Source organism: Cucurbitaria berberidis, assembly GCF_010015615.1.
Source record: "Cucurbitaria berberidis CBS 394.84 unplaced genomic scaffold K460scaffold_3, whole genome shotgun sequence".
In the NCBI taxonomy this organism is placed as follows: Eukaryota; Fungi; Ascomycota; class Dothideomycetes; order Pleosporales; family Cucurbitariaceae; genus Cucurbitaria; species Cucurbitaria berberidis.
Genome location: NW_024468937.1, coordinates 4,141,164 through 4,165,081, shown reverse-complemented (window position 1 = coordinate 4,165,081; position 23,918 = coordinate 4,141,164). Strand labels below are relative to the sequence as shown.

Here is a 23,918-nt window from a genome sequence, read left to right as displayed (position 1 = left end):
TGAAAGCTAAGACGGGCGAGCGAGGTAGCTAACAGCCCGGCTATACGTGCAGCCGCAGCGTTATCACCCTTTACACATACGCCTGGGTTAGATTCCTTAGAGTAATGTTGATCATCTACGCAAACTCCATCGAAACGCCTTGCAAGTTTCTGTATACAAACATCCCATTGGGGAAAGGCCAGTGCATTGGGCTTAAAGCGGTAAGAGGATTTTCAAAGCGCCTACGCCCTAGTTGAGCTATCGCTGGTTCTGTGAAAGTACTTTGAGTAACCACAAGTTCCGTCATAATTGCGGATATTATTCGAAACTTGAATCAAGAAGTCGCCTGTTGGGTAACGTAGAACTATCCAAGATGAAAGGTTAGGAGCTCAAAGACGCGTTGTCGGAGTCTGGAGAGAGATAAGCGAAGACACGTGGTCACGTGGTACCGGATTGGCGATAGTAATTGCAATTGGAAGAACGTAATCATAAAAGTGTAGCCGAGGTATTCAAAACCGTTTATGGAATCACACGGTGAAGCCTTTGGAATGTCCGAGCAGAAATAAAGCACATATTTAGCACTTCACCGTGAGTTCACGATGGTCTGCCAAGAGTCTGCGGTGATGTACTAGGCTAATCCCGCCGGATCCACCTCGCAACTTTCTTTTCAAGTCTCCCAGACACGTCCACCGCGTCGCCGCACATTATGCTCCAGCCCTTTTGAATCGTCACCGCGATAGTCCCGAGAAATGGCGGTACCAGTTGCGCGTATGCGACTCACCGTCGAAGTACTCCCACTTGAGGCAGCGAACGCCCATGGGCCCTACCGAGCGCAGGCTATCGCCGCATTTAAAGGACGCAAGTTTGCCCTGCCCGTGCAATTAGAGGATACCTTCGAACGAGTATGGGGCCAAATCGAGCAGCGATACAAGACGAACTATCTCGACGCCCAACAGGCTGCGTAAGTGCCCTAGAATCCGAGACTTCCTATGCGACAGACACTAATACCACTCTAGGGCATTCACCATCAAGAAGCTTCAAGATGCCTACGATTGCGATCTCGACTTGGGCGACACGGTCAGCTCCATTTTCGAGGGCGAGCCGGATCCCACAATGCGCATGATCAAGGTCGTACCTTCCTTCATCAACCGCGACTTTTCGGTGCCCGTTACGTCAAATCTGCGTCCCGGTTACGCCCAGAAACGAGTACGGGAAATCAATGAGGAGCTTGCAAACAAAAGAAGAAGAGTGGAGCAGCAGCAGCTGGGGGATATACAGGAGGTTGATCCTTCGCGCGACCAGCCCATGCCGACCACCGAGTCGGAGCGCAGTGGTGACGACGGTGCGGAACAAAGTGGACATCGCTCGAGGTCGCGAACAGGAACATCACTGGTTGTTGTGAAGGACACTCACACAGGGCATGCTGAGTTTGGACCAGGTATCAAGGAAGAGTCGCCGGAACTAGGTCTTCCTATTACCCAGAAAGCTCCCAGCACTGCGTCGGTAGAAACCACCTTCACGAAGCCGCCAGTGCCCATTTCGAAGAAATCGCCCCGCAAACGAAAATCAGCCAAGTCGCGATCGCGAACGCCTCGCGTGCCCCCTGTGATGATTCCTGAGGAACAGGTCGAGAATGGGGTGCCGGAACTTGATGACGCTGCCACACAAAATGTGCCCGTACAGGGAAAAGTCGCACAGAATACGCACAGAATCACAGCGTCGCCTAAACTAGGCTCTCCTGAGACAGCTCTACACCCATCCCCGAAGCCCATTCCTGGACCTTCACAAGAAACCCCATCTTCTGCAGCGGTAAAGCGTAAAGATGTATACGATGTACCAAGTTCACCAGAATTCCTGAAAAACAAATCGAAGCCCAAGTCAAAGCAGACGTACGCTAAATCCCCACGCGCTGCGAATACCATTCAAAAAGAAGTCAATCTACTCAACAGCTCGCGATTACTGTCCACTCACGCTCAGTCAAGTAGCGATTCACAGAGATCCGCGCCCGACTCATTATCGAAGAAAGCCCGTGCATTTCAATTGCCAGAGCCACCCGACGAGATCCAGTCAACTCCACAGGAAGAGGAAGAAGCTGCTAAGGCCATGCCACGAGGAAGTCGTGCAGAGAGCGTGCAGAACGATGCCGACTTGACCGCAGCTTTCTTGGATAGTACTGGAAGAGATCTTCAGAACGGTGTTCAAACACCTGAGAGAACTCCATTGGCGAAACCAGCTCGACCAGGCAGCCTCAAGAAGCCTTCCAGGAATGCACATCTTGGTACTCCACAGAGCGCGAAACGCGGCATACAGTTTGAGAACATGGAAGAGTCAGCGAAAAATGCACGAACGAGGGCAGATTCAGATTCGAGGAATAGTGCCGCGTCACCAGCTAGCTCGACTAATTCCAGAAGCAAGAAGCTAGACCCACAAATCCAAGCACGCGTAGATAATCTAAGACGGCAAATGAGGGGTTCATCTAAAGTTGTAGCTAAGCAGCCTTCGCCCCGAAATTCGAAGCAATCCGATGAAGATTCAAGATCAGTCGGCGAGAGTTATGTAGCGCATGTTGCTGCCAAGAGCTCTGGCGATCCTGAGACACAAGTCGAGAAGGCTTCTGCCGGGAAAAAAGCATCGATTGAGCCGAAAACAATCACTCCAGATGACACTACTCGACTTTCAGTGCAGCCACTTCTGTCACGACCCACACCAGTCAGAACTCCGGTCCCGCTTCCGGATAATATCAGACATCCTACACCAAAGGAGAATCCGGTTTCTGCAAAATCAAATACTCCTGATGATGCAGAGGTCTTCAAGAAGCCTGACCTGAAACTGTGGAGCATGAAGTCCAGCAAGCGAGCCAACAGCGATTCCTTGGAGAGACGTGGATCAGGGTCTTCTGACAGGAGAAGCACGCCCTTGCGGACTGAGGTACTGCTGTCAAGCACCAACGGGTCTGGTGTTAAGCCTGCTGCGGAGGACCCCGTGAGGCAACCGTCGAGCTCGAGTGGCATCCCCCTTCCCGCGAATGCACGACGCCTAAGTAGCAATAGCAGCACAGAGAAAGGACCGCAGTTGCATGGCGATAGCAGCACGGTGAGAAGCGTTTCCCCAGCGAAACCGGTAGTAGCTGCTAAACGACGTGGACGCCCCCCGAAAAGTAGTAGCATAGAGCAGCCAAATGGTAATAGCAGCAGGACGAGAATCGCTTCTCCAGCTCCAGTGTTAGTACCTAAGCGACGCGGGCGCTCAGCGAAAAGTACCCTTAACAACTCTTCGCAAACCCCAGACGCAACACCAGTGGTCGAACCCGCCACAAAACAGGAAGCAGTCCAGTTTGTTTCTCAATCAAGTCCTACGCGCAAGCCAGACGCAGATGAGGCTATTGTGATTTCTAGTCGCGAGCCCTCGACTTCCGACTATACTGACTCGGAAGAAGAAGGGCAACAAGACACTGTCTCACATTCAGCAAGTACGAAAATCGAACAGCCACCATCCCTACGGAAGCAAGAAAATGGAATCGCTCAATTACGCAAGACTGACTCTACGGAGAATGATGCAGACGCCGATGCTGCAGGTCAGGGTGCAGTCGAAAAAGATACAACGGCAGAGGAACAAATAGTGCAGTCTCAACTTCGAAACCAAGTCTCTTCGAAAGAGGGGCCCTCAAAGAACGGGTCGGCAGCAAAAGCGGGAACGTGGAACGCAAACTCCTGGGACTTTGGAGCTCTCGAGCGTTCAAATGACGCGCCTGACACACTTGCCGAAGACGTTCAGCTACAAGCCCATGCACCTCTTCCATCGCAAGCAATAACCCAAGGTACTCTTGAGGATGAGGCACGGGCGGGTTCTACAGCGAGAGCCTCCAGCAAGTCGAGCTCTACGAGTGCTGCTAACTCGACAAGATCGTCACCTGCTATCACACGCCGACCAGCGCGTTTCCTCAGCCACTCGCCCACTCCGGAGGCATCAGATAGTGGTGATGAGTCTGACGGAATATCGGCAGCAGCATCGAAGGCTACAACGCCTCCACTGCCAGAGGAAAATAGTAACGAAATTGAAAGCGATTCTTCATCAGACAGCGATGAATCTGGCGCTGAAGACGAGGACATAGAGATGCCAGACGTCCCAGCGCAGGCCGAACCGCAGTTTACAGCGGTGGACGAAAGCGCCGTGCCCTCCTCCCCACCCCGTCTCGCGATTGTTCCAAATTCGACGCCGTTGGTCCCAGAAACCAGCCAACCCACCACCTCGCAACTCAATCCATCCACTATTCGTAGAACGCCTGTTCCTCTTCCCCCTCCATCACAACTACGTTCGTCACAATCTGTTTCTGTACATGCTGCAGCCCGGCGACCCGCCACACGCTATGCTGGCTTTAGAACGCTAAGGGAACAACTCGCGGACGCACAAAAAACGCCTACGGCCACGCAGACTAAGGCGTATGATCCGAGAACGATGAGTTTGGGAAAGTTGGCTGCTAAGGCGAAGGGGAGGAGCAAAGGATTTGTAGGAGTAGGAAATAATGACGGGAGTAGTGAGGAGGATAGTAGTAGTAGCAGCAGTGATAGCGACTAGGTCAAGTTTTGTGGTATGGAGTATTGCAGCGTTGGAATTGATTTTCATCAGGCGGTTGGAAGTCTCCAGGGGGAGAAATCAGACGAAACAGGGTGGAAGTCAATAGCGCATTGTATTATCAACATTATAAGATACCTAAATCGTAATTAAATATATACTTCTACTATGGCATAGGAACAACCTCAGTAACAACCATTTGCCCGATGCGTTCTGAGTTCAGTCTGGAAGATATGAAGGAATCACAAACATCTCCCTACTTAAAGTACCTCCACAGAATCAACGATAGCTCAGAAGGTATTCCTAGTACGTAGGCACTTTTCATATCCCTTTTGTCAGTTTGGGGTCTCAAGGTCACGCGTCGGTCTATGCCGAGAAAGTGAAAGCGCGGGCCAATCTTACGTCAGCCTGTGTCTCTTCAGACTGTGCGTCTTCCAATCAGTCACCACCCCGGGCCAGCACTACCTTAGAATCGCGCAAACCGTTTAGTCAAAAATACCAAGTGGGACTTCAAAAGAGGATCGAAGCTTAGCAGCGCACGCACAAGTATACGGGCCTTAGGCGGCGACTCCTAAAGTCGGTTTCTATCTCGATCTCCGTAAGCCCCACCTGCTTTAGTATATCTCCTATTTTGTCAGGCTGTGGAGATGCCTAATGTCGGACGGCCTTCCAAGGGATGCAAGCATTGCAGGGATAGGAAGGTCAAGGTAAGCACCCGATTGTCTGCTTACTGAATCTCGCTAAACTTACCATTCAGTGCGACCTAAAACGACCTGCATGTTCACAATGCATTCGCGCAGGAAAGAAATGCTATGGCTATCGTGACGCATTATCGATGATGTTCAAGAATGAAAGTGATGTCGTTGCAAAGAAGGCAGAGAAGCGATATGAAGAGCTGGCGAAATCGAAGGTGCCAAAAGTTCCGAAGACAAAAGGCCAACAAACATTGAATTCCGACAGCCCGGACTGGCTTACACATACTAAACGTCCCTCGAACGTCCCTCGATCTAGCACGCACTTGATTCCATGGTCCCGGTACTCAACGCCAGAAAGCATGACCATGGAGATTCTTCCTTCTATTGAAGAGCAGGCCCAAGGTTTCTTCATCTCAAACTACGTCGCCCAGCCGTCGATCGTGCCCAGAGGTCAATATGAATGGATCACCGAACTTCTGGCTCAGCCAAACACTGAGGAGATTCTACGGGGCAGCGTAAATGCTGTCAGCCTTGCTGGACTTGCCAATGCCACGAAAAGTCTCGCCATTATGCATAAAGCTCAAGTGGCCTATGTAAACGCCCTTCAAGTGACGAATAGCGCTCTTCGCGTGAAAGAGACTGCCGTCAAGGATAGCACGCTGATCTCTGTGATTTTGCTGGGTACGTATGAAAACTTGGTCTCCAATAGCCAGCGATCGATACAAGCATGGGCAAAGCATGTCGTCGGGGCATGTACTCTCCTTAATCTTCGGGGAAAAGAGCAGTTTGAAACCAGTATCGGAAGACGCGTGTTTCACCAATTCTATGGGGTTGTTCTTCTGGTGTCACTCAAAACTGGCACGCCGATCCACCATAGGATACAAGATCTGTACAAGGCACTCGCCCCCACTTCAAACTACGACATACAGGGGCGAATATTCACGACCAAGATGGTGTCTGTCATGTCGGATTCTATTGATCTAAACCATGACAAGCTCAGCGATCCAGTCATCATGGTCAACAGGGCTTTGATCATCGACCGCGAAATAGACGAAGTCACAGCACTTATGCCCACCATCTGGCACTATGAAACCGTTTTCCTCAAAAACCCTTCGAAACATCTCTACGGCGATTCTTACCATGTTTATGCCGATCCATGGATCGCGCAGATGTGGAACAATCTCAGAACCTGCCGGATGTCGCTCTACAAAACCCTACTAAAGAACCTCGCCAGAGGCTGCGAACAATACAATCCGCCCCTGTTCTCACCGGACGAGATCAAACTACGCAAGGAGGCAACCGAAGCAGTCATGCGCGACACTGCAGCAGCAATCATTGCATCAGTACCCCAGATTACAGCCATGATTCCGTTCCCAGACCCCACATCCCCCAAACGAAAGGACCCGGCAACCTTGGACCTAGATAGACAGGAGCTGCAATACACCCTTCACACACCGGGAACCTTCATTCATCGTGCGCAGGCAACGGGCATGATTCACCTCATCTGGCCTCTGTTCGCCGCGGGGCAGTCTGATCTCTCGAGCTACGAAATTCGGCAATGGTGTATAGACATGTTGCTGTACATAGCGCTGCGGATCGGTACGAGGCAAGCTGTTGTGCTAGCAGAAGATTTGAAAGAAATTCAAAGAACTGGATCATGATCAACGACGTGAATGGCTCGAATGCTTCATTGATAGTCTAACACTGACCCGAGATTTGAACGGGTGGATTAGAGCATCAATCCGACGTGAAATGTGAACTAGGTTGTGTGCCTTTGTTGCGGCTAGCAAAATCCATGATCGCACATGATTACATGGCTACATCGAAAGGAGCATCGGAGATGGGTTGGAAAGCGGTCTACGAACGCCCACACTAACACAGGAACGCGGATTCAAGAGCGCCGAATATCTCCACTTCGTCGCGAATAGTATCATACGTCAAAAAGAATGAACGGAGCCTCGCTATAAGAACGTAGTCGATGTATCCGGAAAGCGCTTCCATGACATATAAGATCACGTCGCCGTTATTTTTATATTCGTATCATCCATAGAATTGTCAGCGACCCATGTACAAGTCCTATCTCGAAAATCAGCACACTTCCAGTCCCGTCCAACATATTCCAACATTAAAGATACATGGCACCGGTAAGTCTTTTCCATAATCTACCCTTGCCATTTGTTGCATCAACCCTCACCTATAACACCTCCCATCTCATCTCATCTGACACTAACGCCTCTCTCCGTAGCCAGACAACGCAGTCATTCCTTTTCACGAACTCATCTTCCGCGACATCCGCCTTCGCGGCTCGCTCACCAGCTCATCGTAAAGATGCGCGTCAGATGCTACATATCGTAGGCGAACTCTTTCCACGGCCCAGGGGAAATCGAGGAGTCATTAAGCTAGCGCGCAGTGGCAAAATGAAGGGGAAGGGCATTGTTATCGTGGATCCGGGGCAGATTAGTAAATAGTAGAAGTAGTAAAACTAAGTAGCTGTGGCAGATTAGTGAATGTACCTAACTGGTAATGACTATATAAACTTCCCAACAAGGAAGGAAAAACAAGAGTCGTCGAAGAAGAAGAAGAAAATTGAGTTTAAACTTGGACTACGACTACTGCTACTTCTACTAGCAGTTATGAAATCCTGAGTAAGAAAAGTAAAAGGGTCTAGTCTAAGTAACTAAACTACTAGACGATATATGCATACAATACCTACATACCCCCTTACCCAAACACCCCGTCTTCCTTCCATAGTAGTGAGCCAAGTAATAACTCCATAGACAATACCAAGACGCCGAGCAGAGCAAGTATGATCCGGAACTAATACAGACAGATAGACTACAATAAAAAGGGGTAGAAAGAAGAAGCCAACACAGACGCCCCGCTTAACATGAATCAACGCATCCGTGGCAACGGCGGCAAAGACAACGGATCCCACGCCCTCTCCCTAGACAATTCCATCTCATCATCAACATCCTCATCAGAGCTAGATTCATCCCGTCGATCGAGGGCATCCTCGACATCGAGCATCTCCTCATCGTCATCGTCTGCGCTGTCTTCCGCCGCGATAACAGGTTGAACGAGACTGCTTTCCCCTTTGACAGCCCGACGACTGCCTCGTGGCGCGCCTGCACGGCCATCTTCCCAGCGAGACAGCCTGCGCAATGCGCGGTTGAGCATTTTAGCACGATAGTAGGATTCTTCGCCGTGGTCGTTGACTTCACCGCCAAAGTCGAGGGGCACCAGGCCGGCGGGCATGGGAGGGGGTGTCTTTGTGCCTACTTCAATGTCTTGCTGGTGCATGGTTTGGGCGTGTGTCTCTTCGTCGGTGTCGTAGCCGTCGGGCATGCCCTTGCACCTAATCCAGCTCTGCATGAAGAGGTTGTTCTTTCGGCGGCGCTTGGCTGCGGCTTTGTACTGAATGCGGATGCCGCGGTCGAGGATCACGTCTACGCGGCGGCGACGATACTGCTCGACGGCGAGTTGGTGTTGTGTTAGTGGTCGTGTGCGCTTGTGAGATGGATCGGAGCCATTTAAGGGGAGGTAGAAACCATGCGGGCCATTGAACGTCGGTGCTGATGCTGAGGGGGATTGGCCGTCTTGGGACGCGGTGGCGTCGAGTTTGGACTTGAAGTTGCGAGCTGCTGTGCCGCCGGCTGTGGAGGTACGATTACGCGACCAGTTGCCGCGGCCAGGGCCTTTAGGAGCGGGTGTCGAGGCTAGACCGTCTTCATTGAGGAGCGTGTTGATGCGCATGTTTGGTGTGGACTTCTTGCCGGTGTTGTAGACGCTGACTGGGGGGGATACAGAACGGGTGCGATCCGTATCTGAAGGGTAGTCGCGTTCTATGATGGACTTTGCCAGCTTGCCACGTCCTCGTGCAGATCCTATTCTTCTTAGTTTCCCCCTTTAGGCCGAGTAGGATTCAAGCTTACCATGAGATGGCGACTGGCGATCTCTTCCAGGCGTCGAAGCGCCATCATCCGCTAGTACTGAGAAAACTGGATTTTGGTTGAAACCTGTAGAAGGGTCAGACTGGCTCGGAGATGACATGAGAAGCGTCGAGGCTCGTTCGTTCGAAAGGGTCGAAAGGGGTCATGCAATGAAAAGAATGCTGTCAACGTTCCAGCATGAAGCAAAGCAAAACTCGACTCACCCTTCTTGTTCGTGCGCTTCGGACCTGTAACAATAGGCGCCATATCACTTGCCAGTATAGCAATCCTCTCCTTGCGCTTGATCTCGCCAAAATTCTTCTCTTCAAGCGTATCGACATTCTCCAGGACCTCCTGCTCCGGGTTCAAGAACTCAAAGGGAGGGCACTTGATAGGGAACTCGGCCGTTGCAGGATCATCAGCAGGCCCAAGCTGTCCCGGGCCAAAGGGGTTGCTCTCAGCAGCCTCCTTGGAGAAGTCGCTCTCGAGGTACCACCACATCAGCCACAGGAAGGCTGTTGCTCGGCTCCTGCTGCTCAGGTTGGACCGCATGACGAGGTCGAAGAAGTCGCGTGGTGGGAGAAAGTGTAGTTCTGAGATCTTGGGCGCGTACTGCGACAGGACGAAGATGAGGTTGACAGGGTTCGTGCGGGGGATCGAGGCTGCCATGATCTCTTCGACGGTGCTGGGCTGCTCAGAATCCTCGGTTGCTCCCTTCAGTATCGACTTGAGTCGGGGCGCATCCTGCAGCTGCTTGTATGCGTTGGGGTCTTGGTGGGCTTGGAGGGAGGGGATCGAGTGGTAGGTTCGCAGTTGGGCGCGCATTTCGGGGAAGACTGCAGCAAGTCAGTAGGGCCCAGTATACAGATGCATCATTGTCATTATCCTCACAGTTGAGCGTAGTGTTCATGCGCCCTACGTTGACGAGCAGACACACCATGGCCATGTTGATAGCAGCCGGGCGCTCCGTCAACAGCTTGTCCTTGAGGATCTTGCTGCACTTGCTGCTCTTGGCCATGGCATCGAGGTAGATGTCGGCAAAAGTATGCCCGCCCGAGGAATCCGACTGCTTGGTGAAGACGCGCTGGTCATCCTCGAAGACAAGCTTCAGGAAGTCGTACTGGATGTCCTTGCGCCATAGCGGGATGCCGTCGTCCTTCTTGAGATGCTTAATCTTGTTTCCACTGTAGACAGACGACACGCTGCCATTTGCGTTGCGGCGGGTAGTTGTCGTCGTAGCTGTGTAGTAGGGCTTCGCCGCGTCGCCGTCTGCCGCTGGCTTGGAGCCATCTTGCGCATCTGTTGCAGCCTCGCTGTCTTCGGGCGCAGGTGTATTGGCCAGCGAAGGCGAGGGCTTGGAGTCGTCCATGGGCGGATCTGCTGCGAGAATGTGTCGCAAGCTGTTTCGAGAGTCGGGCTCTTCGGTGCGAGAGGCCGGTGTGTCGTCCATGGAGGACATGTCGCACGCAATTTGGCCGGTGTTATGTTGCCTCAAGCTTGGTTGGTCTAGTCACGGCAATCCGAGGGTCATGGGTATCGAGAAGCTTCAATGGTACCGTAGGTGCAGGCGAGCCAAGCTGACGCTAACCAGACATCCCTTGAATAAGCTGAGCCATTCGCAACCATCCATCACCAACCGTCCGGGAAGGAACAACTAGTCTCCGATGAGGTTCTAGAGCCATGATACCACGAGATATTGTAATTGATATTATAATTTGAATACATGATTGAAATTCCGAAAAATGGAATGCTGGAACGATCCTATGATGTCATGAGGCTCCTACTATCAGGCTAGATTACGACAGTACGCCAACCTGTGGATATCACGGGCGCATCACATTGACAGTAAATGCGAATAGTGCAAGTATCAAATCGTGCATTGAACGCACAGGCTGCGCATCACAGCCCATGCTAGTCTATCTAACGAATCATCGCTCGAAACTGTGCTTTTATAAGACTCCCTTTGCCCAAGTCATGGCATTCGCATCTTGGCATGCGTGTACATGCAAACCAAAACTAGCTGTAGGCCCACCGCCGAGCTGGCCTAAAAGACAGCCCATGATGGTTACCATAAAGAACCGGGGTATTTCCGTCGCGAAGCCATCCTCATCAATAGAGAAAGGCAGTAGGTAACCTTCATGAACGCCGTCTATGTGCGAGCATCACCCAGCAAACCTTTCGTCCGTCGTCCCAAAATAGTCGCGCTCCCCTCCGCGTGTGGAGAGACCAGAGACAGAACGACGGCGAAAAAGACGTTGTCGCCGAGGATAGTGTATATGACCAGGGAAAAGGAATCGCTTTTGTAGTAAAATAGGAAATGTGCCGAAATGAGGTCGTCCGCATGTGGAAGACCCGGAACGCGAGATCTATGGCTCCCCAAGCAGCATGCTTAGCAAAGAGCGAAGACATAAAATGTTCGTAATGCATGCCTTCCATGGAAAGGCGGGTGGTTCTGCCGTCTATGCTCGAGCTCGACAAAAAATGCGTCGAAAGGGTATCCTGTGCAAGTAGAGCTCGAAAATAGGCAGATCCGCAAAAAACAGTCGCTGTCTATATGCTGGTTGGGGTATGAGATTCCGGAATTCCGTTGTGATCCGCAGTAACCGGAAAGAATTCGTAGAACGTCCGAAAAAGTGAAAGAAATGGAAAGTAAGCCGTCGATGTAGCGACACGACGTCCCAGGAGATCGCTGAGGAAGAATTCGGGTCCTGGGCTGGCGGTTATCGTGAAGCGCGGAGGATCTCAGGTCAATTTACCACCAAGAGCTGCCACCTGGGCCAGATGGATTGCCGTAGCCTCCACCATAGTTGCCACCACCGCCACCGCCGCCGCCGCCGTAGCCGCCAGCTGCTGGAGGTGCATAACCGCCAGCAGCGGGAGCACCACCGTAGCCACCACCGTAACCGCCCTGAGGAGCACCTCCCCAGTTGCCTCCGCCAAAGCCGCCACCTCCACCAGCTCCACCGCCCATGCGACGAACGTCACGGGTAGCAGCCCCGCCACGGCCACGACCTCCACCGCGACCACCACGGCCACCGCCGCCACCGAAGCCAGAACCCTCACGAGCAATCGACTCGAGGAAAGCGGGAACCTCCTGGTTTGCCTCCTTCAATAGATCAAGAAGGTCGCGAACGACACCGCGATTGCCACGGTTGAAGAATGCAGTAGCGATTCCAGTATTTCCAGCACGTCCGGTACGACCAATACGGTGTACATAATCGTCAATGTCGGTAGGAAGATCGTAGTTGACTACGTGAGTCACATTAGGAATATCCAATCCACCTAGGTACAATGGTTAGTTCTGTAGCGTTTGATTCGTGGTGGAATTTTAAAATCTTGAAATGTTGAAAATTTTTGGGGGGGAAGGGAGGAAAACAGGAGGAAAACGAGGAGAACGAGGAAGAACAGGAGGAAGACGAGGAAGAGGAAGGAGACGAGGAGGAAGACGAGGATGAAGAAGACGAGGACGAGGAGGACGAGGAGGAAGACGAGGAGGAAACCAGGAGGAAAACGGGCAGGGACTTACGGGCGGCGACGGCGGTGGCCACGAGGATGGGGCAACGGCCGTTACGGAACATCTCAAGAGCCTTTTCACGCTCGCGCTGGGTGCGGTCACCGTGGATGGAGGTAGCCGGGAAGCCCTGGTTGATAAGGAAGTCGGACAAGGAATCGGCCATGCGCTTCGTCTCGACGAAGATGAGCGAGAGACCAGCTCCGTGAGTGTGAAGGATATCAAGAAGAACAGAGCGCTTGTCGGCATCCTCAACGTACTCGATCTTTTGAGTAATGTTCTCCGAGGTGGAACCGACACGACCGACAGAAAGGAAGATGTACTCCTTCAAGAAGTCACGGGCGAGCATCTGGATGTCGCGGGGGAAAGTGGCTGAAAACATGAGTGTCTGGCGAGCAGCTGTGGGGGGCATATCCTCGCCCTCGACAATGCGGCGAATCTGGGGCTCGAAACCCATGTCCAACATGCGATCGGCCTCGTCAAGAACAAGGTACTTGATGCTCGCAAGCGAAATGCGGCCACGCTCAATCAGATCGACCAGGCGACCGGGAGTGGCAACGAGGAGATCGCAACCACGCTCAATCTGGCGAAGCTGAGAGCCAATATCGGCACCACCGTAGACAACACAGGGGCGGACCCATGAGCGGTAGGCAAACTTGCGGGACTCCTCGAAGATCTGCGAGACCAACTCACGCGTAGGGGCGAGTACGAGGGATGTGGGGTACGCTTTGCGCTGGCGACCGTAGCCTCCAGCTTGTGCCTGGGGGGGAGCGGCAGGGCCGTGGACGAAGGCCTGGGCGAGAATGGGGAAGAGAAAACCACCAGTCTTGCCGGAACCAGTCTGGGCACAAGCCATCAAGTCACGACCACCCATGACGATGGGGATCGAGTATTTCTGGACGGGTGTGGGAACCTTGTATCCGGAGAGCTCGATGTTGCTCAGCAGATGGTCGTCAAGGGGCGGGTTCGTGAAGCGTGTGACGGGCTCGGGGACGCCCTGGCCGGAAGCCTCAACGGGGATATCGTCGTACTTCTCGAAGTTGATACCGGTCTGCTGCTTGGAGGGGTCGTTTGGTACACCGAAGAGATCACGCTCGAGACGAGCGTTGGCTGGGCCGGGGACGTGCTTGCCATCTTTCCACTGACCATCGCCAGATCCGCGAGTAGAGCCGCCCGAACCGCCACCGCCGGGCTTGCCATATGCGTTGGCGTCAAACCTGCCCTGGGGAGCGCCTCCCCATCCACCGCCGCCTTGGGGACCGTCGCGACCACGAGGAGTGAAGTTGGGTGCGTTGGCATTGGCCCAGTTGCCGCCGCCGCCGTTCATCTGTTGGGGAGGGGGGCCTCCATAGCTGTCAGGAGTTAGTATGCCATCGTGTGTCATGTCAGGGGCGTTAACTGACCCTCCTGGTGCTGGGCCCCATGCGGAGCCACCGATGCCAGGACCGCCACCGTTCATCGCGGGTGGAGGACCGTCCATAGGCGCAGGGCCTGGGCCCCCAGCGGGCTGGGGGCGACCTCGTAGGTGGGGGGGAATGTAGGCAGAGCGCTCGCCGTTGAAGCCGTTGGGAGCGTGCTGGGAGTCGTTCAGGTTGAGACGACCCATGTCGAGTTGTTCAGCCATATTGAAGGAGCTGAGTATTGAAGCTGAAAGGTGTGTTTGGTGTTGCTCGTCAAGTATCGTGCGGTAAATTGCAGAATACAAAGTATATGTGTTTCCGGCTGGCTCGGCGGTGAGCAACAGAGGAAAAGCGTGGGGTCTAAGTGACGAAACTCGTAACTTGCAGGCAGAAACGCGCCTGAGACTCGTGTGACAGGAAAGAAGGGAACGCCTCTGTCCTGGAAACGAGAAGTAAAAGAGCGTGAAGGCCAAAAGAAGGGCTTCACAGAGACTGTGCTGGTAGAACTGTGTAGGATACACTAGATAAGGGTTTGGTGGGTGGGTGTTGGTAGGAGGAGGACGGCGGGACAAAAAAAATGCCAAAGCCCTTAACGCTAGGCTTAGCGGCTTGGCGCAGTGTTCCAACACTTCATCCTGTGGCGAGTCGGTGAAGATGGGCGGTGAAAGCGACGACATTATCGTCATCGCTCGCCGCTGCATGTCACTGGTCCGTCGTCATCTTTCTGTAGACGAGTGCATATGGTGGCGAGTATCGCTTGCGTTCCTTCTGGACGTTTCTGCCGAGCAGATGCCCATGGCCAGAACCGCACAACGATAAGCACATGTAGCAAACCACTCAGACATGCTGCATTGGATTGCGACGGACTTGGCAATTTACAGTCACTTTACCATCTTCAACTAAGCTGGCACTCCGCGTGAACATGTTCTCATTTCTCGTTATTCTAGGCCATGCTCTTCTCCTTGAAGCTACCCGTCGTCGCCGTATTGCTTTTACCGCCCCTTGAACGCAGAAACAGAGCGCAGACAGCAACGATACCACCAAGAAACATGAGCTTTTGTCCCACAGACAAGCCCTCGGTGGGGGAAGAAGCGGCCAGACCCGGGATCTTGGACTTGGGCGACTCTCCCTTTGCGGCCGGAATGTGAGCGACTTCGCTACCCTTTGCGGACTGAGACGAAGCAGTAGCAGTAATGTCGAGATTGTCGCCGGCATGCATGGGTTCCGCTACGCCGTATGTATCTTGAAGACAAAGTAAACTATCAGCAACTCTCCACCTGATACCAGTGCGATGCGCACCAGCTTAGAGTTCCGCGTGAATACCTTCCTCTGGCACCTCGAGCTCTCCGCTCTTGGCGATCTTGATCGTCTTGACTGGCTTGTCACCAGCACCCTTGGGCACGTTCTCGATCTTGTCTACGATCTCGTATCCCTCGAGCACCTCGCCGAAGACGACGTGGCGCCCGTCGAGCCAGCTGGTGATGACGGTGGTGATGAAGAACTGAGATCCGTTGGTATCCTTTCCGCTGTTGGCCATGCTGAGGAGGCCCTTGCGGGTGTGCTTGAGCTTGAAGTTCTCGTCGGGGAACTTGGCGCCGTAGATGGATTTGCCGCCAGTTCCGTCGCCCTTTGTGAAGTCACCTGAAGTAGAAGTGTCAGTAAGATTTCGTAGCCTATGTTATGGGTATCCTTACCTCCTTGGATCATGAACTGCTTGATCACACGGTGGAAGGTAGAGCCCTCGTATCCGAAACCCTTCTCGCCAGTAGCAAGAGCACTATATTCATGTAAGTTCAAGTCTACCATCATTCTACATGTGCGGGGCCACCTACCGGAAGTTCTCAGCGGTCTTGGGCACAGTCTTGCCATACAGACCGATGACAATGCGACCGAGCTCCTCATCGCCATGGGTAATGTCAAAGTACACCTATCGACACAATCAGCATCGACATCTCCTCTTCCTCCAGACGTATACACATACCTTGTGCGTGATCTTAGGGCCCTTGGTTGCCTCGGACGTCTGCGCAAAGAAGACAAAAGCAACCGAGAGGATGAGCAAGAAAGAGATGACGATTCTCTGGATGGAAACCATGATGTCTGGCCGTGATTCTCGTCAACGGGAATGCGATATGGGGGGTTTAGAGGGAAGAGTTGAGCCCCTGGGGAGGTTCAATGGGCGGCGGAGTAGCTGGCTAGCTTGCTGTTGAAACGTGGTGTTCTGGTGCTAGCTTGCCCCGTCGCACCCTCTATTGCCGCTGCACACCGCCTGCCGGATAGAGTCTGGCGTGAGTTCATAGATCCTCACGGTTCCAGATACACCGGTTGACTTCAACATCGCGACGTTAATTGCGAGAGAGCGCGTAACACAATGGTACACTCCCATCCATCCAATCTAGTCCAGGGCCTCCAATTGAAAAAACACCCATGCTAACTTCCAACTCCAGGTGTTCATCAACGGCTTCAGCTTCACAGAAGCCACGCTCGTCAAGCGCTCTCTCGAGTCCTTCTTCGGCATCGGCCCCAAGGTCTCGCAATCCATCATGTCGAAATTCTACATCCACCCCTGGGCCAAAGTCGGCAGCCTGAAGAACGCAACCGTCATGGACCTGACGGCCGAGCTGGCGAATATGAAGATTGAAAACGACCTGCGGCGACAGGTGCAGGATGATATACGCAGGTTGAGGGACATGGGCACGTATCGCGGACGTAGGCATGCTATGGGTTTGCCGGTCAGGGGACAGAGGACGAGGACACAGGTTAGTTTTAATTGGGGACGGTGGTATTGGTGTTGGTGGTGGTGGTGGTTGGATGGGTGCTAACTGTGAAATAGATTGCGACTGCGAGACGGTTGAACAAGATAGAACGAGGGGGTTCGGGGCGGGTGTCGATGTAGGGGGGTGGGTGGAATGGACGTGTATCATATTGTATAGCGGGGGTTTAGCATGGGACGGCGTCTACGACACAATAGAGGAATCTCAAGCATTGCAGTGTCAAGTATCACTTTCACTATGCGATTTATCGCTCAAATACTTTGACTTGGTGGGCTGCTGGGCTTTAATTTTCTCGGCGACTTTATAGATCTGGGTTTGGGTGGTGGCATAGTACGAATGTATGCTACTCTTAATGTCGAGTTGGGACACAGCTAAGTTAGACCTACAAGCTACCGAATCCCCCCTCGGTTATGGATCACGATCTCATATCCACTGAGCTGATGGAGCGCGGGGTTCATCACATCACAAATATCGTTAGAGTCTACTAATCCAGCACTCACTCCAAACACACTCTACACGCAAACAAGCATAATTGGCAAACACTACCACAAGTATCCCCACATCTCTATTTGGAAGCAAACATGAGATATTTGAAATATTCAAGTCATGTCCAGCAGTGTTTGAGCGATATAAAGGGTGGGTATCATTGACAATGCGGGTCTTAGGCCGCGGTGGATATAGCCCAGGCCCCGCTGGCAGACTGGACGTGTTCGTTTCAAAGTAGGATTCGGAAGAGGATGTTCCCTTGCAACCGAGAGTGGTGCAATTGAAACGTGTCTGTCAGTCAGTCTGTCCCTGGTGATGTCGGGTATTTTGTCTGCGGGTGTATAATTAGAATGTTGACGCAACTCACTCGTCGCGAGGCGGAAACAGTGGTCCCGGTGATGTGCACTTGGAGTATCTGCAGTGTAGTAGACTAGAGCGTTGGCGAGAAGACTTGTGAGTTCGAGAATAGAGTATGAGAGAAATGGGCTGCGATGTACTTGGGAAGGATATGTGTTATCAGGTCGTACTCATCTCCACGGACGATGCCTCGGTAGTACAGGGTTAAAGGCGAAGAGAGTGTTCTCGTGGTCATTTCCCCTGATGCAGCCCTGCCATGTTGCCATATGCAGCGGGTCGGGTGCAGCTCGCGAGCGCATGCTGTCGACCTTAGGTGCCGGTGATATAGTGTTGATGAAGCTGTTGGTGGTATCAAGGACAGAAGCAGGAACCGTGACTCCAATGCTGCCACGCAGCAGTCTAGATAGATGAAGTCAACTTTACCATCAAAAATCAATGCAGAGTCTCTAGACTACTAGATCAATGCAGCGTTATCGAGTCTAGACTACGAGATTCGTGCAGAGAGTGAGTTCCGTCGTCACGGTAAGCGCGCAGAATGCTGTAGCACCCGGTGGCGGCCCCGTATTCGGATTCGCGTCACGACGGCAGTGTGTTTCAGAATCCACCACCTACGCCTGTCCCTACTGCTTTCAGAGCCCATGTCAGGGCAAGTCGTACGATGTGCGTTCGCTGGAGGCAGCATGTGTTTCCAAATTGCCATAGCAAATCAGCCGTCAGTGCCATCGCTATGTGCTTGCGTGTGACCAGCGTGCAGACGGCTAATATCGATACACCTACCCTCATAGCACTTCAGCGAGTCGAGCCCATGAGGTGTGGGTCAATAGGTCGGTGATGAAGCCACAGAGGAGCACCAATCAGAAGGACAAAGACACCCGTTGGCGCTGTCCATGTGAGAGTCGGCCGGCCAGGTACCGCTCGCTAGCTGGGTCTGAGGAATGATGGAGCACATGTTGAAGGTAGGTATCAGACCTAGCTGGGCGCGTAATACAGAGTGAATCATTCCCCACTAAATTAATCGAGCACTCACTTGCTCGTGGTCCGCTCTCCCCCAATTCCCTTTCTGTTTCGGCTGCACTTTCTGAGCGAGGGCTGCCCACAAGTCTGCTGTGTGTGGTGTGTGTGCTGAGCATGCAATTCACCCGCTGATCCCTCCCCACTAATTCCTCACCTCACTCTAGCTACTAGCTAGAGCCAAAAGTAGCCATGCTTCAGGAAAGCAGAGCGCAGGCGGCATCTCTCCTCGAGTCCCCCTTCCGCCCCTTGGCATCGCACGACGTCGTGCTGGGGCATCGCAAAGCAGTCCCAAGTCCTCTGCCTCCATCTGGCACCACTCGAGTCGCATACCACGAAGAGCCTCGCTCGCCGCGCGAGAAGCTCGACGCACTCCTAGCAGAGGAAGAACACCATCATCGTCCGCCGCCCACGCCGCCCAACTTCGCCGCCTCCGCCAGTGCCTTCACCCAGCCGACACGGCCGTCTGCGTATGCTGCCCAGCTACGGCACACTTCGTCGCCCACCCTGTCGTCGTCGGCTGGCCGCCTCTCCCCGCCAGCCTCGCCCGTCGCCATGCCTCCCCCCTCGCGGCCCCACCGTCCAGAGACGCGACCCGCGGCGCCTGTCCGCAACGCCTCGATAGACTCGGCAGCTTCGTCGCTGTCGTCGAGTGCCTCGCAGCACCGCGCCCCGGCTGGCCATGCCTACAGGCCCTCGCAAGACACCAGCACCGCCAACCCCCCCGACATGGACCGTCTCATAGCAGCTGCAGGCTCTCCAGAGGCTGCTCTACTAGCGCTATGGAAGGAGAAGCAGAGCACGGCCAGTCACAACGCACAGCTCTGGCGCCTGGTCGAGAAGCAGCGCTCCATGATCATCGGCCTGCAAAAGGACCTCGAGCGCGCCCTCAAAGACAAGGACCGTTACCGCAAGAAAGTAAAGGACTTCGCCGACCAGGTGCCACCAGTGCCTGGTGCACTGCACACGTCCGACACCTTCACCTCTGTTGTGGAACGCGATTCCAGCCAGTCTCCGGCCCTCAGCGAGAGACCTGAGGAACACGCCAAGGGCACCGACCCCAGGTCCACCGAGCACAAGTCCTCTCCGCTGACACAAGAGCACCATGCACCGCATTTGATACCAGACTCACAGCTGCAACAGTCGCCCTCGCATTCCTCAGACGCCTACACTGCATCGAACCCTGCGTCCGCATCGAGTTTCAATTCTCCAACAGACTATTCTGTCCAGCCCCTTCACATTGGCGGCAGAGGGCTCGGTCTTGACACTACGTTGCTAGAGAACGGCCGCGCTGCGCAGACCCCAGAGAAGCCAGACACCCCAGCACAACGACCATCTGGTACCACGCCGGCATCTAGCGAAGCGCAACTCCAGCCCCCACAAATCTCCCTCATACAAGCAACCCCTGTCATTGGCGGAGAGGGATTCGAATCACCACCACGGAAGCCAGTGCAACCACTGCGGAAAGCCCCGCCCACGCCCCTCAATCTCTCCAAGCCCGTCACGACCAGTGCCCATCTTCACCAGGCTGTCCATGGGAACGACGAGGATTCGGATTACGATGACACTCTGGAGGTCGATGAGATACCCATCGTGGAGCAGCGGGGCAGGAGAAAGACCCGTGAAGAAGATGACCGTGTCCGCGAGGCCATGTATTCAGTGGACGAGGCCCCTCGAAGCAAGTCCAAGAAGAAGAAGAGCGAAAGCAAGAGCAAGCAAACCACACCCTCTGCCGAAGCGCCGGTAAACGAGGAAGCTGCAGCAGTCCCCCTGTCGCCACGCTTATTCAATCCTCTGCAGGCCGGGCTACCACTTTCTCCCCGCCATCCGCCAGCGAGCTCACTAAATGCCCTGCTCAGTCCAACAAACTCAGACAGTTCAATGGTGGTCAACCGGAGCGTAGCATCCATCGCATCGCCTCTGATGAGTCCCGGTCTTCCCTCCAGTCCGCGCCCTGGGGATCGACCATTGAGGTCGCCGTTGCCAAGGCACCCAAAACAAACGATAGCATCCCCGCCCTTGTCGCCGAGTGCCATAGTTCATCCACCGCGCACGTTTCAACAACCGGTCCCATTACTGCCCAACACACCTCAGTCGGACCAGTCAACTCCAGCTGCACAGACTCAGAGGGTTGCCCAACCCAGCGGCAATCCGTCATCAAATCTTCTAGCGGTGCCCAACGCGCAACCCAGTCCAGACTCTGACTCGAGCACCTTGTACGAGGCTTCCGATGCAGAGCATGTTTATCGGGGCCTTGTCTCCGACCAGTATCCCGGACTTTTGCTTCCTCCCAATGCGCTGCCTTCTATCGAGGTAAAGGTCTTTTCGTCTCGTCTTCGTCCGTCTCGCCTGAGCTTCCTAGCCCCAAGACCACAAGAAGAAGACCCGGTTTTTATTCTTGCAGTCTATGCCCGCTCGGACAATAAGCAGTTATGGCGTGTTGAAAAGACCATTGCTACGCTGCCTACCCTTGACTCTCAGCTCCGATCGTTGTGCGACTTCCAAGGCAGACTGCCTGACCGAGCCCTGTTTGGTGGCCATGCGCCTGCTAAAATAGACGCTCGAAGAGTTGCGCTCAATCAGTACTTCGACACTATCTTGGAAACACCCATGACCGAAAAGACCGCCTTGATCGTCTGCGACTATCTCTCCATGGACGTGATTGGTGCACAAGCTGGCGATCGGCTAGCCCCAGAGCCCGCCGCGGGCCCAGTTGTGGCTGCACCAAAGACTCGGCAGCGGAAAGAGGGCTATCTCACCAAACGCGGCAAGAACTTTGGTGGCTGGAAGGCTCGCTTCTTTGTCCTTGACGGCCCTGAGTTCAGATACTACGAGTCAGAAGGCGGTGCGCACCTGGGAACCATCAAGCTGCAAAGTGCTCAGATCGGCAAACAGTCACAGCAGCAGTCTAATCAGTCACCGCAGCGACGTGACGATTCAGAAGACAACCAGTACCGTCATGCTTTTCTGATTCTAGAACCGAAACGAAAGGATTCAACCAGTTTGGTGCGCCACGTGCTTTGCGCAGAGAACGACGAGGAGCGAGATGCCTGGGTCGAGGCGCTCCTGCAACACGTGGACTACCCAGAGGATCCCTCACCTATGGAGGTTCCAGCCCCTACTACGGCGCGTCTACAGAAGCAGCAACCTAGTCAAGACTCAGCTCGTTCCCAGAGGAAAGAAAGCCCAGATCTAGAGAGGCCAGATCGACTACAGGGTCTCAGCTACGACGATACGGTAGCAGCAGAAGCTCCTATGCGCGGTCCAAATCATCGAGATGGTATGGCAGCCAAACCATCGCGAGGGTCCCCAAAGATGTCATCGTTCTCTCAAGACAATCTCGGTCACTATCCCTCCATCTCCGGTCCGAGCAACGGAACCCCGATCAAGGATGTAGGGAACTGGGGTAACAAGTTAACGCCCGGACCAACAGCTATCAAAGATAAGAAGCGCAGTATCTTTGGCTTCAGGGCCCGCGGCTCGTCAGACCTTGCACCTATCCAAATAGGCAACCCGCTACAAACGGCCGTGGAACAGCGGACGATGCCGGCGAACCGCAGCATCTTTGGTATCCCTCTTCAAGAAGCTGTTGAATTCACTCAACCTGCAGGCGTCACCGTCGAGCTACCAGCTGTGGTCTACCGATGCTTGGAGTACCTCAGAGAAAAACAAGCGACGAGTGAAGAAGGCATCTTTAGGCTTAGTGGGTCGAACATCGTCATCAAAGGCTTGCGTGATCGATTCAACACGGAGGGCGACATTAGGCTTCTAGAGGGGCAGTATTACGACGTCCATGCTGTTGCTTCGCTCTTGAAGTTGTATCTGCGAGAGCTTCCCGCATCGATCCTAACCCGAGAACTGCATTTGGACTTTCTCAAGGTTCTCGGTAAGAATCCCTACCCTTGCATCTAAAACGATTACACTACTAACATTATCTAGATATGGATGAGCGTGGCAAGAAGATTCAGACGTTCAACGTCCTTGTGCATAAGCTACCTACGGTCAATTTCGAACTACTCCGCCACCTCTCTTCATTCTTGATTGAGATTGTCGAAAACTCTGGAGTGAACAAGATGACTGTCCGAAATGTCGGCATTGTCTTTGCTCCCACTCTGAACATTCCCGCCCCACTGATATCCTTCTTCCTCACAGACTACGCGGACATTTTCGGCACCGCACTCGACGAAGCAAGCTCTCCGATCCACGAAATTCGGAATAATGCATCCAATCTAGGAGATGATGCCATTCGATCCCCTCGACGGCAGATGTTCTCTGATCTTCCTACGCCTGCGTACAACGAGACCACCTTTCAGCAACGTTTTGACCGGCAACCACCAAATTTCCAAGCAAGCGCTACTCCAAGCTACCCACCGCCACAACCTCCACAGCAACAACAACAGCAGCAGCAACAAGCTCAATACAGCGGCTACGAGTCCGGCTTTATTCCTATTCGCCCCATTTACGAAACCCCGGCTTATGAGCAACCATATCAAGGAGAAGGATATGGTAGTCTTAACGGTGCTATTCAAACCGGTACCGCCAGAGAACAACGCCAGCGACGACGAGAGTCGGGCATGCTTCTGATGAACATGGGCATGGGCGCTCCGCGAAAGGGCTCAAACGGCTCCAACCCCCCGGCGAACCCTCGCATGGAACCGCGCGCGACCAATCTAATGGTGCAAGAAGAGACTGCCTTTGACTAGGCTAGATTTCTCACCAAATCAAATCCAACGGCACATTTTTCTCCCTAATGTTTGAATTCTTAATTCATGGCCCTAGGACTGGATCCATGGGCCGAGCCTCGTTACCAACTCGACATTTTTCTCCCCCCCTGTATAAAGTTAATTAGGGCGGGCTGGTGGGCGGCCGCTGTTTTGTGTGCCGCTCCCCACCTTCCGGCGTTCGGTTTTAGCGAGTTTTGATCCATCATCCAGCGAGCGAACTGCGTACTAGGCTCCCTTTTCTTTTCCCGGGCCACGTTATTTTGCTTTACCCTTCGCATACCCGCCTGCCCCTCGCAGGCACGTTTTATTGTTTTGGTTTTTTGGCAATCTAGGCTTGCCTTTTGGTTTTAGAGCGATGCGAACCCTATTTCTTCGACTTGTCTTTTATTGCTTTTGCGCTGTGCAGTTGAGATATCCTCATCTCTTTTGCCTTGCTTGGCTTGCTGTTGGGACAGGTTATGGCGTTGTTAAGCGATTGGGCCG

At 53.5% G+C, this 23,918-nt stretch overlaps 8 protein-coding genes across 8 annotated transcripts; 4 read left to right on the top strand and 4 right to left on the bottom strand.

Annotated features, from left to right (window-relative positions):
- Window positions 1-62: 62 nt before the first annotated feature.
- K460DRAFT_119172 (uncharacterized protein) lies at window positions 63-352 on the bottom strand. The gene has a single exon (XM_040926612.1). The coding sequence runs from the start codon at window positions 284-286 to the stop codon at window positions 116-118; it is 171 nt and encodes a 56-aa protein (XP_040788594.1). The 5' UTR covers window positions 287-352; the 3' UTR covers window positions 63-115.
- Window positions 353-662: 310 nt separating this feature from the next.
- K460DRAFT_338882 (uncharacterized protein) lies at window positions 663-4,554 on the top strand (the record flags this gene model as incomplete). The annotated part of the gene is made up of 5 exons (XM_040931066.1): window positions 663-940; window positions 996-1,911; window positions 2,170-2,257; window positions 3,149-3,328; window positions 3,839-4,554. Exons 1-5 carry the CDS (start codon window positions 729-731, stop codon window positions 4,552-4,554), a joined length of 2,112 nt encoding a protein of 703 aa, XP_040788593.1. The 5' UTR covers window positions 663-728.
- Window positions 4,555-5,198: 644 nt separating this feature from the next.
- On the top strand, window positions 5,199-7,071 carry K460DRAFT_338880 (uncharacterized protein; the record flags this gene model as incomplete). The annotated part of the gene is made up of 2 exons (XM_040931065.1): window positions 5,199-5,258; window positions 5,309-7,071. 2 exons carry the CDS (start codon window positions 5,199-5,201, stop codon window positions 6,905-6,907), a joined length of 1,659 nt encoding a protein of 552 aa, XP_040788592.1. The 3' UTR covers window positions 6,908-7,071.
- A 671-nt stretch (window positions 7,072-7,742) lies between these two features.
- On the bottom strand, window positions 7,743-10,765 carry K460DRAFT_313073 (uncharacterized protein). Its single transcript, XM_040930239.1, has 4 exons — window positions 10,067-10,765; window positions 9,400-10,011; window positions 9,179-9,262; window positions 7,743-9,130 (listed from the first exon to the last, which is right to left on the bottom strand). The coding sequence occupies exons 1-4, from the start codon at window positions 10,632-10,634 to the stop codon at window positions 8,139-8,141; spliced, it is 2,256 nt and encodes a 751-aa protein (XP_040788591.1). The 5' UTR covers window positions 10,635-10,765; the 3' UTR covers window positions 7,743-8,138.
- Window positions 10,766-11,927: 1,162 nt separating this feature from the next.
- On the bottom strand, window positions 11,928-14,310 carry K460DRAFT_285253 (DEAD-domain-containing protein; the record flags this gene model as incomplete). The annotated part of the gene is made up of 3 exons (XM_040928799.1): window positions 11,928-12,457; window positions 12,702-14,038; window positions 14,090-14,310. The coding sequence occupies 3 exons, from the start codon at window positions 14,308-14,310 to the stop codon at window positions 11,928-11,930; spliced, it is 2,088 nt and encodes a 695-aa protein (XP_040788590.1).
- A 719-nt stretch (window positions 14,311-15,029) lies between these two features.
- Window positions 15,030-16,178, bottom strand: K460DRAFT_406251 (uncharacterized protein; the record flags this gene model as incomplete). Its single annotated transcript, XM_040936934.1, has 5 exons — window positions 15,030-15,328; window positions 15,410-15,727; window positions 15,781-15,863; window positions 15,919-16,013; window positions 16,068-16,178. 5 exons carry the CDS (start codon window positions 16,176-16,178, stop codon window positions 15,030-15,032), a joined length of 906 nt encoding a protein of 301 aa, XP_040788589.1.
- Window positions 16,179-16,421: 243 nt separating this feature from the next.
- Window positions 16,422-17,364, top strand: K460DRAFT_366870 (30S ribosomal protein S13). The gene is made up of 3 exons (XM_040933469.1): window positions 16,422-16,457; window positions 16,531-16,842; window positions 16,917-17,364. The coding sequence occupies exons 1-3, from the start codon at window positions 16,455-16,457 to the stop codon at window positions 16,977-16,979; spliced, it is 378 nt and encodes a 125-aa protein (XP_040788588.1). The 5' UTR covers window positions 16,422-16,454; the 3' UTR covers window positions 16,980-17,364.
- Window positions 17,365-18,903: 1,539 nt separating this feature from the next.
- Window positions 18,904-23,414, top strand: K460DRAFT_355754 (RhoGAP-domain-containing protein; the record flags this gene model as incomplete). The annotated part of the gene is made up of 2 exons (XM_040931901.1): window positions 18,904-22,597; window positions 22,651-23,414. The coding sequence occupies 2 exons, from the start codon at window positions 18,904-18,906 to the stop codon at window positions 23,412-23,414; spliced, it is 4,458 nt and encodes a 1,485-aa protein (XP_040788587.1).
- Between the last annotated feature and the right edge of the window lie 504 nt (window positions 23,415-23,918).